General features: G+C 42.1%; 2 protein-coding genes across 4 annotated transcripts in view; one reads left to right on the top strand and one right to left on the bottom strand.

The window, feature by feature from the left end:
* MED12L (mediator complex subunit 12L) overlaps window positions 1–14,691 on the bottom strand; it is a 521,479-nt gene that overhangs the window by 129,041 nt on the left and 377,747 nt on the right. The window contains exons 17-20 of the mRNA XM_039912671.1: window positions 7,648–7,766; window positions 7,027–7,170; window positions 6,002–6,165; window positions 4,028–4,159 (exon numbers count right to left, since the gene is read on the bottom strand). Of these exons, the coding sequence (XP_039768605.1) occupies window positions 4,028–4,159; window positions 6,002–6,165; window positions 7,027–7,170; window positions 7,648–7,766 (559 nt within the window). The remainder of the gene's footprint in view (window positions 1–4,027; window positions 4,160–6,001; window positions 6,166–7,026; window positions 7,171–7,647; window positions 7,767–14,691) is intronic.
* Window positions 1–14,691, top strand: part of P2RY12 (purinergic receptor P2Y12) — a 101,056-nt gene that overhangs the window by 57,414 nt on the left and 28,951 nt on the right. The window lies entirely within an intron of this gene.

Here is a 14,691-nt window from a genome sequence, read left to right as displayed (position 1 = left end):
ACAATTATATGAGTAAATTTATATGCTTACTACTTTTGTTAGAGAAGCAGCGTGGCTCAGTGGAAAGAGCCCGGGCTTGGGAGTCAGAGGTCATGGGTTCGGATCCCGGCTCTGCCACTTGACAGCTGTGTGACTGTGGACAAGTCATTTCACTTGTCTGTGCCTCAGTTACCTCATCTGTAAAATGGGGATTAAGACTGTGAGCCTCATGTGGGACAACCTGATTACCCTGTATCTACCCCAGAGCTTAGAACAGTGCTCTGCACATAGTAAGAGCTTAACAAATACCAACATTATTATTATTGTTGCAATTCAGCAAAGAAGGGCTGAAAAGTGGTAAGGGTGCAGCTTGCTTATGCAGTACTAGATGTATTGATGAGGGGGAGATCCTGTATGCATAACTTCTGATTAACAGCAGCGGCCTCTGAATGCCAATGACTCACCACATCAATCTGCCACAGTCTACTTGGACTCTCACGAGTCCAGAGAAGAGGGCCGAGAAGCAGAGTGGCACAATGGCAAGAGCACAGACTTGGGAGTTAAAGGTGGTGGGTTCTAATCCCAGCTCCTCCACTAGTCTGCTATGTGATCCTGGGCAAGTCCCTTAACTTCTCTCTGCCTTAGTTCCCTCAACTGTAAAATGGGGACTGAGACTGTGTGCCCCACGTAGGACAACCTGATTACCTTGTATCTACACCAGCGCTTAGAACAATGCTTGGCATAGAGTAAGTGCTTAACAAATACATCATTATTATTATTAAGTCATTCCTGATGCTGATGCTCTAAGCCCGAAGGCTAAAAACACTGAAAATACCACTTGTCAGAATCCCTGATTTTTAAATTCTTTGGATGGTATTAGATGTGAGTTTTACAGTTCCAAGTTTCAGAAGCAATGCCAGCATTCATAGAAATCAGTCAATCAGTGGTATTTATTGAGCACTTATTGTGTGCAGAGCATCGTACTAAGTGCTAGAGAAGTACAGTACAATTGAGTGGGTAGACTCTGATCCCTGCCCGCAAGGTTCTCAAATCATTTCCTGTTTTTGACATGTTGATGCTTATGCCACCCCCAAAAGTCCCCAATTTTTCTTTCCAAAACGCCTTTCAAAAAGTATGCCTGTCTAGTGCAGACATTCAATATGGAAAATAAGAAGAAGAAGAAGAATACTACCGGTGATAATTGGGGTACTGAGTGCTTACTCTGGGCCAACTATTGTACTAATTATATAAAGGGAAAATGAGCTAATCTATGGTGAATGCAGTGTGAATTCAGCATACTGTGGGATCAGAGTGAAGTTAGTGAATCAGCAGTCACAGCAACTAAACTACACGAAAATGAATTTCCAACCTTATCTGCAGAGTCTGCGATCTTGTCCTCTGATTCTTCCTATAATCCGTCTTTATGTATCCTCTTGTCATGAAGGAACGGGATGGGTTAGTCAGGAAGTTGTACCAGACAGAGGTAGCCCAAATGATAAAAGTGCAGACGGAGCCTAACCAAAAAGTTAAAACTCCCAAACAAATACACCCTCTATTTCAATTCACAGGTTACTAAGAATACTTACAGAGAGAAAGAGATGGCAATGTCTGAGAATATACCTCACCCCAAAGGAATTGATGATTTGCTTAAAAAGGAAAAGGGAAGTTAACATGGGTTTAAATGTTACATAAGGGCATGGAGAAGTAAAGTTCAGCACATCGGTTTTGCTTGGTAGGGAAAAAAGAATCTAGGCTTTTACGATACAAAAGAAAAAGCCATTAAAAAATGCCATTTCCTACTTATTTTAAGGCATATTTAAGAAACAAAGGTGAATGACTAATAAATTCAGTTTTGTCCATTTAAAAAGTATATAGGAAGTGCTCAGTACAGTTCTTTGCATCGAGTAAGCACTGAATAAATACCACTGACAGACTGACTTGTTGATTACAGCCTACCAAGGAGAAGGAGGCCAGCCCTGTCACAAGAATAAATGAAGCAGCGTGGCTCAGTGGAAAGAGCCTGGGCTTGGGAGTCAGAGGTCATGGGTTCGACTCCCGGCTCTGCCGCTTGCTAGCTGTGTGACTTTGGGCAAGTCACTTAACTTCTCTGTGCCTCAGATACCTCATCTGTAAAATGGGGATTAAAACTGTGAGCCCCACGTGGGACAATCTGATCACCCTGTATCCCCCCAGCGCTTAGAACAGTGCTTTGCACATAGTAAGCGCTTAACCAATACCACCATTATTAACAGTGCTCTGCACATAGTAAGTGCTTAACAAATACCACCATTATTACAAAGCTATGCTACTGCACTTATCAGCACTGGGCCTATACCACTTGCTATTTTACATAAAGATCTTTTATACAGGCAGAAAGAGTGCAAATGTGAGAACTGCCTTTGGTATTATGAAAAGGCAGTACTGACATAGAGACCCTATCCTGTTGAGTGCAGTTAACAACAGTTAAGGAATTGCAGAGAAACGGAAGTAAACTTTCAGCATTACACAGTGATTGCGTATTTCTAAATTCTGAATTTATCAGAGAGCCTGCTGAAAATATACAGCTGAAATTCCAATGGAATTCTAATTCAAAACATCACGTAGTTCAAAGCTAAGTATTCTGTGCATTGTAGGGCCATTAGGCAGGCCTGTGAAACAAGTAGAAAGCATTCTTTGGTGTTGTGGGAGATGCATTTTAAAAAAACAACTATTCCTCTTTCCCCTTAACCTCTTCCTCAAAACAATTCCCATCTAAGTCTGTAAAAACACCTCCCTTCTCCACTCCAGAAGTGTACAACTTCATTGTCATCCTTGACTCCTCAATGTCTTTCAGCTCTCATATTCAAACCGCTGCTAAATCCTTTCAGTTCTGCTTACACACCATTTCCCAGACATACCCCAGCACCCATTCCCCTGGAACAACCTTCGTCATACCATGGCTAGACCACTGTTGAACTAGCCTTTCTGGTGGCCTCCCAGCCTCTAGCCTCTAACCTCTCTGATATTACATCCTTCTGAACAGGTTATTTTGGCCCACATCACTTCTCTCCTCAGAACCCTCCACTGGCTTCCTGTGTCTCTCTGCATCAAACAAAAGCCCCGCCCAATCGGCTTCAAGGCTCTCTACCAACACACCCTACCTTACTGTTCTGTTCTGTTCTCTCGCTATTCCCCATCTCGCTGTCTTCGTCCCTCTCGATTTCACCTTCTAATTGTACCTTGCTCTAAATTCTCCCAACTCCACCCCATCGCTCACTGTATACCCTTCCCTCCCCAAATCCAACAGATCACTGTTCTCCCCACCCTCAAAGCCATCCTAATAACCCACCTCCCCAAAATCTCTCTCTCAGTTAATTCCCAGCTTCCCATCAGTCTTCTCTAGTATTTATGGATTTACTTACGCCCACCCTCAGCACTTTTCTAAATATATGTTTTTCCCACAGAAGACACCATTGATGGGAAAATTCACTTATGACTGTGTGTCTGAGACTGAAAAAGCCAAAGTCAGATCCATACTCTCAGCCACACCAAGCTCACGAAAGTTCCATCCCACTTTTTGTTGCTGTATTTGATGTTTGCAGTGCCTGGTACTGCTTTTTTTTCTTTCACCTCCTTGTCTGGCTTCTTACAAAGCTTCTGCTCAAGAAGAGCTACTCTTCTGTATAGATGCTTGTTCAATTATTTATCTCAACAACTCTATTTGTAAATATTCTCAAGTCTGTCTCCTCTATAAGAGTATAAGCCTGGTGGACAGAGAACATCACTCTTTTGTTTTGAATTTTTCAAGCACCTAGTACAGTGTAGCACCCCAAGAGGGTGCTCAAAAAATACTCCTATTACTGTCATTAATAAAGGAAGTAGAATACTAGGTTGGGCAGACCCAGTATGGCTTTTTTTTTTTACATTCCTATGTAAAGGCCACACCACAAAACGTTGAAAGTAGTAAAATCCAGACATGATAAGGCAATGTTTGAACGCAGGGCGTTTCATTAATTAAAAAATTTTGGTCAAGTGTTGATGGTGATGGAAACCTTCGTCCTGTACCAACCTGAACAGGTCTCCAAATTTGCTTCTTAGATGGCTACATGACACGTAGAGATCGTAGAGGTAGGCTAAGATGCATCTTTCAGGAGAAGAGCATTCTGATGGATTGACAACGTGCTTTACCACACCACATAACCTGCAAGGGAGAAATGACAATAAAAATCACCTGTCTCAGAATGAACAAGTTCCAACAAACAGAAAGAGCATGATCTATTTGATAGAAACAAGAGAGAGTTCTAGGGGTTGCCAGGATGCTTCATTTGGTAGATCTGCTGAAAATTGTTTGAAAGGAGCGCAGTCCAAAGAGGAAAAGTCAATGAGGATATGATGTGGAATAAAGTTTGAGTCCAGAAGCCCACTGCAAGCTAAGGACCCTTCAAGATCAATTTTCACTTCCAAATCCTATGACTTCTCCGGCCTGTTTCCCCGCCATTATATTCTGAGCAGAAATCATTAGGAGCTAAGACTTTTTCAAGTTGTCTCTTTAGAGACACAGAGGAAGAACTTGTTATCCAACATCTGTATTGCCAAAAGGAGGATGTGGGGTTTCCTTTCTCTTGAGCCAAACCCAAGCCAGGACCAATAGGCATTGGCCCAGAATGGCTGTGTGGATATCTTCCAGAGGCCTGGGTTGCCAAATGATTCTCAGGCAGTGGCCAAGTAGGTAACCAAAGCAGCTTTTCATTTCCCCAACTATCTCAATTCCCATATTTCCTTGGAACAAGTGGGCCATCTGCTGGGAAGGGCTACTTATTATCTTTGAGCTCCCCACCCACATCTTTGAAGTCTGCAATTGGGTTTCGGCAGAGGGAGAGACCGTAGGTGGTGCTTAGGGTTCAATATAGAAGCAGCATGTTCTAGTAGATAGACCATGGGCCTGGGAGTCAGAAGGACCTGTGTTCTAATCCCAGATCCGCCAGTTGTCTGCTGTGTGATCTTGGGCAGGTCACTTAACCTCTCTGTGCCTTAGTTCCCTCATCTGTAAAATGAGGATTAAGGCTGTCAGCTCTATGTGGGACAGGGACTGTTTCCAACCTGATTACCTTGTATCTATTCCAGCACTTAGTACAGTGTTGGCACATAGTAAGTGCTTAACAAATATCAAAATTATTATCATCATTATTATTATTTTGGGGTTTCCATTTCGAGGATGGGGTGGGAAAATTGGCGGGGGTCCAGTAGAGTACCCTAGTTTTTGAGTAGAAGATTGAACAGAGGATCTCATAAAGGGAAGGGCCCCTTCTCAGACCTGCTCAAAATATGCTTCTGTGCTCAGGATAAACAGGTCAGAAATTAGCAGCATGGTGGTCAGCCATGCCGGGTGTTTCTGTTTTTACTCCCCAGTGCTCTCTGAATCATTATATGTGGCACAGTCTAATAGCCCAGGGAAGTAAATGTGACAAAATGTAAAAAGAATCAGTCCCAAGAGTATATGGGGGAGCTCATCTTCCACTGTTCCCTTCTCAGTTTGTCTGAATACATCCGGGGAAGTCTTTTCTTTGGCCACAAGGGATGAAGGTGCTTATTGGCAATTCATTCCCCTTAAACACTGACTCCTTCTCTGAGGGAAGAGGGAACCAGCTAAAGTCACAGACTGGGAAGGGGAGAGGGCCCATGGTACCACACTTGGCCAACAATAGTCTGATGGGGGTAAAGTTGCCTGGAAAAAAATGTATTCCACCAAGGAGGAAACTCTTGCCTGTATACTACACACTTCTGTGCTTCCTCCCCAATGAGCTAGACATTTCAGTGAAACTAAAAGGAGGCGCTGCCAAATCCCAGAAAATAGGTAGCATCAAGAGGGCCCTCAGTGCCTCAACCCCCTTGTTAAATCGACTCTCCTGCCACTGTGTGGAGTGTGCCTTTGGTAGGAAACAAAGGCATTTTGGGCAATTATCACACACATGGACACTGCAAGATTCCATCACCTATTGTGCCCTTGAAACATTATAAACTGAGGCACAGAGAAACTACAAACCCTTCAAACACTTGTGCCGTCTGGTCAGGGTTCAGAATTAGACAAGCATGGTACCGTCGCAGAACAGCTACAATGCACACACATAATCCTGTTGTGTAACTTCCTGCCAAGCTGGAGGACTTCAGCAGCAGCTCCGCTTCCACAACACTCAGCTCATTTAGCAACTACAACAGAAAAGGATACCGAATAAAAAGTCACATTCCAATCAAGCAAAAAAAGTATTTCTGAGCACTGCTAATAGCCATGTTAAAGCTGACTCCCTAGGTACTCTGGGGCAAAACATCTAAGTCTTCAAAATGGGAGGGATATTAATGGGTGGTGGTGAGAGGGGAAGGGCTGAGCAGAAGGAGGCAGGCTAAAGAGAAGAGTAAACATAATGGTTAAAATAAAAAGAGCAAACTCAACCGCTCAGTAAAGGTACCGCGAGCTTCTAGTGTCTAGACATCAAAGTTGCATAAAAGAGGGAAGTGCTTAAAACTGAAATGGCTACTGAAACTTTAGAACAGCACAATGCATTCCAGACCTGTTATTTTCAGATAACCAGACCCCTTTATTGAAATGGACTTCATTTCCCAATGCTCATGAGTTTCCCACTAATATGGCTAAGCCTCACAAACGAAATTATGGAGGAAACTGAATCTCATTACCAGCTTCTTAAATGAGAACGGGAAATATGCTTTAAGAATGTGTGATGACTAAGCATTAGAGACTAATTCTTAGTTATCCTTTTGCTTTGAACCGGGAAAATATATCAAATAAGCTAATTTAGTCAATAAAAAGTAGCATCATATCTGTTATTTTAAAAGAGGGTTGTTCTGTTTTTTTTATCATGTGATGCTCATTTATTTGAATTTGAGGTCACGACAACATTTACCATTTTGTTCAACAAATTTCATAGCTGCGTTCAAATTCTACAATTTTCAGGAGCAGGGACAAGGAGAGGGAGGGGGAGGTTGTTGCTGGGGAGAGAAGGAGAAGTTTCTTTATCTCTTTGGCTGAGAAGACTGAAGTGATCGTCTCGGTACCTGGATTGCAAAATCAATGAGACCGTTGATGTTCAGAGCTGGCTCCATGAGATCAAAGATAAACTGTATATGGTGAGCCAGAGGGAGGTGATATGACATTCCTGAAGCAAAGCTAGTTATCTGCTCTAGCACATTGCTGGAGATCTAGGAGGAGAAAAATTGTTCTGTCAAAAACCTTAGCAAATCCAATGCCCTGATAATCTGCCCCAGTCAAGCATTTTGGTGAATAACACTATTACTGCCCGGGATGAAAGATTTTGTAGTTGCCTGCCATGACAGCCATTAATTTATTTCAAAAAATCCAGGTGTAACCGGTTCATCTGGTCATTAATCTGACTTGTTGGGCAACTGCATCATTCCTTGTGGGTGACATCACAGAGAAGAGCATCCCATAAAAGGTCACACATTATATTTATTTCAACAACCCAAACCAAGAGGGTGCAAACATTCACTCATCTAGAGATGGCAATGTACATTTGAAGTTGCAATCCCATCTAACAAAGGAAAGATTCCACTAGAGAAGTACTTGTTCATATTTTCCAAAATGAGTTTCTGAAGAATTGTCAATACCCCCCAAAATGATAAAATTTAAGAAACTGTAATTTTATTCAAGGCCAGTACCTGAGATGTCACTTGATGTTGATCAAAATAGGAGAGCTGTTGTAGTTTTGTGAACACTGTCTCTAGGGTTGGAAATGATTCTTGTTTACTCTTCCTGGCTTTTTGTCCTTCATCCCCAACTTGATAAATAAAATCATAGGGTGATCATTTTGCATTTAGTGAAGCCCCATTATTCATTAAAATCAACTAAAAAGCCCCCTCACACTTGATTCCCAATAGAATCTTTCACCTTTTGCATCATTTTCCTTTAGACTTAAAAAATAAACAAAAATAAACCCTCAAAAGTCTCATAACATTTTGAGGTGCAGGAAATGAAATTGCTTTACTCTAAGTCACTTAACTTCTCGGTGCCTCAGTTCCCTCATCTGTAAAATGGGGATTAAGACTGTGAGCCCCACGTGGGACAACCTGATTCCCCTATGTCTACCCCAGCGCTTAGAACAGTGCTCGGCACATAGTAAGCGCTTAACAAATACCAACATTATTATTATTATAAAGTGCAAAGTGGCCTGGGAACCCACGGAAATTATTTGAAAACTAGGAATAGAACAATGGCACATACTATTTTACTTATATGGGTCATTAGATATTTTTAAGCCAAATATAAAACTATGATTAGTTAAAAATGAGAGGAAATTATTGAACAAGTGGGACCAAAGCCCAAAATGAAAGCCTGAAAATATGGAATATCCATACATTCTTTAAGTCACAGGGATTGGAGTCAACAGACCATTCATGGCAATTAAAGAAGCTCAATTTCAGAGAATGAGACATCCTAGAGTTTCTCCTGGTTCAAAATCACCCTGCTCCCACCTCCAAAACTCTTATGTAGATATCTGGAATTTCATTTATTTGCATTGATATCTGTCTCCCTGTCTCTAGACTGTAAGCTTGTTGTGGGCAGGAAATGCCACTGTTTATCCTTTTCTTGTATTTCCCCAAGCAGTACAGTGGTCTGCACACAGTAAGTGCTCAAGAAATGATTGAATGAATGAATGAAAGACCCACGTGAAAATGAGACAGCATTAGAGTAACTGATCTACTACTCTCACAATTTTTCAATTAAAAATTAGGGTCAGTTTCAAAACCTCACTACCTTGAACAAAATAAATAAAGATTCCAAGTTGAATTATTGAAATTCAGTAGCATTTTGAAAAATGCTGCAGGTGCTATTTTATACAAGGTTTTGTGTTCTCCGAATTTAAACTTCTCCTGGTGTCTGCTTAGTCTTCTCTTTTCTGTCTGTCAAATTAAATATGCCTAAGGAAGTGGAAAAAGTAGATATTTTATTCCCTGCTGACTTCCAGTTACCCTTGTGTATCTACTGCCGCTTGAATTTTAATGAAATCTTCTTGAAATTCATCTACAGTGAAACACTTCCTTCTTTACAATGAAGCCTACCTGCCTTTAGAAGTTGTAGAAAGAACAAAGGGAAGACTATAACAAATTCTAGGTTAGTGGGGCTTGAATTGAATAGATTTTATTGCAAACTCAAGGAAAAGCATAAAAATAATGGAATGCCTTGCATTTTTTTTTACTTTAACCACAAGGTGATGCATGTGACAGCATTTTATATGAGTATAAATGCAACATGGCACAAAAGATAGAGCATGGGCCTGGGAGTCAAAAGGTCATGAGTTCCAATCCAGCCTCTGACAATAAATGATAATAATGATGGCATTTGTTAAGCGCTTACTATGTGCAAAGCACTGTTCTAAGCACTGGAGAGGATACAAGGTTGTCCCACGTGGGGCTCACAGTCTTAATTCCCATTTTACAGATGAGGTAACTGAGGCACAAAGAAATTAAGTGACTTGCCCGAAGTCACACAGCTATGTGGCTGAGCCAGGATTTGAACCCATGACCTCAACTCCCAAGCCCGTGCTCTTTCCACTGAGCCACGTACTTGTCTGTTGTGTGACCTTGGGCAAGTCACTTCACTTCTCTGGACCTTATTTAGCTCATCTGGAAAATGAGGATTGAGACTGCGAGTCCCATGTGGGACAGGGACTGTGTCCAACCCGATTTTCTTGTGTCCATAACAGTGCTTAGTACAGTGCCCGGCACAGAGAGAGTGCTTAACGAATACAATAATAATAATAATTAATGCTCGGAAGGAAAAAGAATAGATTTAAGAAAACTGATACAGCACTCGATACTTTTAAGGCAGTACTTTCTTTGCCAATGCATTTATTTTTACTCTTCGTTTAATCCTTGGTGTCTGACCAATGCTCACTTGAATGGTAAGAACCAGAAAAGACATATTTGCATGGACACTGTAAGACTGTAGGCCATGGTGGGCAGGCAACGAGTCTTATTGTTATATTGTACTCTCTCAAGCATTTAGTACAGTGCAGTGAACACAGCAAGTGCTCAATAAATACGATTGAAAGAATAAATGAAACAGTATGTAAGTGGGATAAATATTTGCTCTCAGAAACACAATAAAGTTTGTTGTGGGCAGAGAATGTGTCTACTTATTGTTATACTGCATGCTCCCAAGGGCTTAGTACAGTGCTCTGTACACAATAAGTGCTCAATGAATACGACTGATTGACCTCAGCCTCTTCTTTGAACAGAAGAATAACTCCATCCTCCCTAACTTATAGGGTGAAACTGCAATTGGATTGCTTTTACCAAAAGAATAGTTGGTCTTACCTAAAAGACACCCGTGTCATTCTAAACATTTTAGCTGAGGGAGTGAGTCAAGCTCTTATAAAACTCAGGAAGATTTACCTCATCAAAATATGAAATGAATGTCACTTTACAGTCAAAATCTAATACTGACAGAGAGGAGAAATTGTGGGTGATGTCCTGAGCAATGATTCCCAAACATTAATTTTGGGGTAATTCAAAATCCTTCTTAATTATGGATGCATCAGTTCAGCATTCCTCTCCAAAGTCAGGGGCAGTTCTGAGTCTTCCTGGAATAGCCTATTGTCAGTTACTCAGTCAGTCGATCATATTTATTGAGTGCTTACTGTGTGCAGAGCACTGTACTAAATGCTTCAGAGAGTACATTATAACAATAAACAGACACATTCCCTGCCCACAAAGCGCTTACAGTCTAGAGGGGTAGACAGACATTAATATAAATTATAGATATGTTCACCTTTCAGCACTAGCAATGGGACTGGACATTTGTCAAAACCGGCTGGTATTTCTCCAGCAGTCCAGATATTCCCCATGACTCTGGTTTGGCCTCTTATGAAATCTATGGCACTTTTTACAAGCCCCTAATTCCTATCTACCCCTCAAATCTGAGCCTCATTGACCCTAGGCCTTTGGATTTAATACAGCAGGTTATTAGTACAGTGTTCTCCACTCAGTAGGTGCTCAATAAACACCACTAATTGATTAATTCATATTCTTATCTGGTCTTCCATTGAGATAAACTGATAGAGTGCTACAACATTTTTGCTGTCTATTTACATAGTTCTGGTGGCGTAAACAGAACGATTGCAGATGGAAGTGAGGCGTTCTGGGAGAGACGTGTCTAGGGCGTCACTCTGGGTCGAACACGACTCGAAAGCATAGGACAATAACGACAACAGATGTCGCTGTCCTTCATATTTGAAGAACCATTCGATCAGTGATATTTACTGAGTGCTTAGTTGTGTAGAGTGCTACACTAAGCACTTGGGAGATTACAGTATAACAGAGTTGGCAGACATGTTCCCGGCCCACTGTTCACTTATATGGACTGAAAAGATCAATGCAGGATCCACAGTCCGGGCCAAATTGGGCTACAAAAAGGGTTGACCCATGTCGTGTTGCTGTGCTTAATATTTGCAGCACCAGGCACTGTTTTCTCTTATAATAATAATAATCATAATCATGGTATTTATTAAGCGCTTACTACGTTTCAAGCACTGTTCTAAGCACTGGGGTAGAAACAAGGTTATCAGGTTGTCCTATGGGGGGCTCACAGTGTTAATCCCCATTTTACAGATGAGGCAACTGAGGTACAGAGAAGCAAAGTGACTTGCCCAAGGTCACAGAGCAGACAAGTGGCGGGGCCGGGATTAGAACCCACGTCCTCCTATTCTCAAACCTATGCCATTTCCACTAAGCCACGCCGCTTCTTTAGCCTCTTTGACTCTTTCCACATGACAAGACTTGGGCAAGTCACTTCGCTTCTCTAGGCCTCAGTTACCTCATCTGTAAAATGGGGATTGAGACTGTGAGGCCCATGTAGGACAACCTGATTACCTTGTATCTACCCCAGCTCTGAGAACAGTGTTTGGCACATAGTAAGTGCTTAACAAATACCGTAATTATTATTGTTATTATTATTAAGTGCAAGGGCAATGCAGAAAGGCGTGGGAGTGGGAGAAGAGGAAATGAGGACTTAGTTGAGAAAGGCTTCTTGGAGAAGATGTGCTTTTAATAAGGATTTGAAGGTGGGGAGGGTGCTCATCTGTGAGATATGTAGGGTGAGGGAGTTCCAGGCCAGAGGCAGGATGCAGGGAGAGGGGTCGGCAGTGAGATAGATGAGGTCAGAGTCCAGCACGTAGGTTGGTATCAGAGAGGTGAGATAGGAGGTGGCAAGTTGATTAAATGCTTTCATGCTAGAGGAACTGCTCGAGGATTCGGGTGTCGAGCCTTTGCCTGGTCCAGGTCTCAGAGAAGGTTGGATAAGTGTTTTTTTTAATGATATTTGTTAAACATTTAGTATGTAGCAGATAGAGCACGGGCTCGGGAGTCAGAAGGTCATGGGTTCCAATCCCAGCTCCGCCACTTGTCTACTGTGTGGCCTTGGACAAGTCATTTCACTTCTCTGGGCCTAAGTTACGACATCTGTAAAATGGGGATTAAGACTGTGAGCCCCACATGGGACAACCTGATTACTTACAGTTCCCACAGATCTTTAAGCATCCTCCAGCACAGTTCCATAGAACAAGTTAATCAGGACTAGGCTTGCTATACATCTCTGCCTTACTCCACTGGCTATGGTAAAAATCCTAGGCGCTGATCTCACCAGCCATGCATTTGTTTCAGTCAGCAGACAGAGGGTCTGGATACTACAGAGCAAATTTTGCTGCCCTGAAAATTTCATCAATAAAGACTGTGGTATTTGTTAAGCACTTACTATGTGCCAAGCACTGTACTATGCAATGGGATAGATACAAGATAATCAGGTCCTATGTGGGCCTCCAAATTCAGGAGGTAGAACAGATATTGAAGTCCCCAGTTTGCTGGTGAGGGAACTGAGGCACAGAGAAGTTAAGCAACTTGCCCAAGGTCGCTCAGAAGGAAAGTGGCAGAGATGGGAGTCTGAGGCCGTTTCCAAAATGCCAACGAAGCAAATACGAATGAACTCTGTCGCCATAAGAGGAGCATGGGTTTTGTTCCATTTTTCATTCGTGGAGGAGAGGGACTTATTTCATAGTTTTATCTTGGCACGTGCCATGTAAACTTTATAAGATCCAAAACATCTTTAGGCCAGAAGGACTCCTATTGGTTTTGGCATAAAGGTTGCTATTGTATAGCACTGTGCAGATTTACATGTCTCAAAATGTAATAAACACTGACATAATAAATGATTGGCCCTCAGCTCAGTTTGATTTTACACCTCTGCCAGGATTCCTTTGGCTTCAGGCACTCACAAGATGGATCCAATTTGCTACCACAGTACTAACTTGCTGTCTGAAAGATTTCTAGGCAGCCTCAGGGACCCCGTGGGCAGCAGGAAGCAGAAGTTGAGCCAATCCCAACCTGCCCTTCCTTGACACAGAAGCCCTACCTCTCTGAGAGGGAAGCATAGCGCAAATCTCTCAGATTTGGGTAACAAACAAATCTGTTTTAATGCCCACCTCACCCTGCTGATTAGAAGCTCCTTGTGGGCAGGGATCGCATTTACCAACTCTTTAATATTATACTTTCCCAAGTTCTCAGTACAGTGTGCTTCACACGGTAAGCACTCAATAAGTACCATTGTTAGACTGTTTGATTGATTGATGGATTGAAGAGATAGATCTCTCTTTGGGCCAAGGGCTGGATGAGAAGCAGCGAGGCTCAGTGGAAAGAGCCCGGGCTTCAGAGTCAGAGTTCATGGATTCGACTCCCGGCTCTGCCACTTGTCAGCTGTGTGACTGTGGGCAAGTCACTTCACTTCTCTGTGCCTCAGTTCCCTCATCTGTAAAATGGGGATTAACTGTGAGCCTCACGTGGGACAACCTGATTACCCTGTATCTACCCCAGCGCTTAGAACAGTGCTCTGCACATAGTAAGCGCTTAACAAATACAAATACCAACATATAGTGGGAAGAAGAGCTAGCAGGAGAGAAGATGGGAGGGTAAAGAGGGCAATGGGGAGAATTTCAGGGAACTGAAGAGAAGAGGAAGGAATTGGCTTCCATTTCCAATCCTGAGAGGAGGTCTTTTATATTCTATTACTTTTCCCAGTTTGTAACATTATATCACCTGTTTCCCCCGCTAGATTGTAAACTCCTTGAGGGCAGAGAATTTATCTGCTCACTCTACTGTATTCTCCCAAGCGCTTAGAACAGTGCTCTGCACAGAGTAATTGCTCAATAAATACCACTGATTGACTGATTCAGGGAACAAGCTCTCTTTTCATTGAGGCCATGCTAGATACTAGTGCTCCCCACTTGTACCTTCTCAATTGGAGGCTTCTTCCCCAAAACTGCAGTGGAATCAGAGAATCTCAGAAGCTGAAATATATAATCTTCCCCACTCCCAGCCCCACAGTAATTATTTACAAATCTGTAATTTTTTTTATATTACTGTCTCCCCCGCTCTAGACTGTAAATTCACTGTGGTCAGGGAATGTGTCTGCTTATTGTTGTACTGTACTCTCCCAAGCACTTGGTACAGTGTTCTGCACACAGTAAGAGCTCAATAAATAGGATTGAATGAATGCAAAAGGTCATCGAGTCTGGGCACGTGACTTTCTATGGTTATATACTCCAAATAACCATCTCCTCTTCACTGAAAAATTTCATAGAAGGCAGTGAACTTTGGTTTGATACCCTTTGCTGTCAGAAACTGGATCCTAAACTTAACTTACATATTTTTCTC

The sequence above is a fragment of the Ornithorhynchus anatinus genome, chromosome 1 (genome assembly GCF_004115215.2).
Source record: "Ornithorhynchus anatinus isolate Pmale09 chromosome 1, mOrnAna1.pri.v4, whole genome shotgun sequence".
Taxonomy (NCBI): Eukaryota; Metazoa; Chordata; class Mammalia; order Monotremata; family Ornithorhynchidae; genus Ornithorhynchus; species Ornithorhynchus anatinus.
This window is presented reverse-complemented; position numbering and strand designations above follow the sequence as displayed.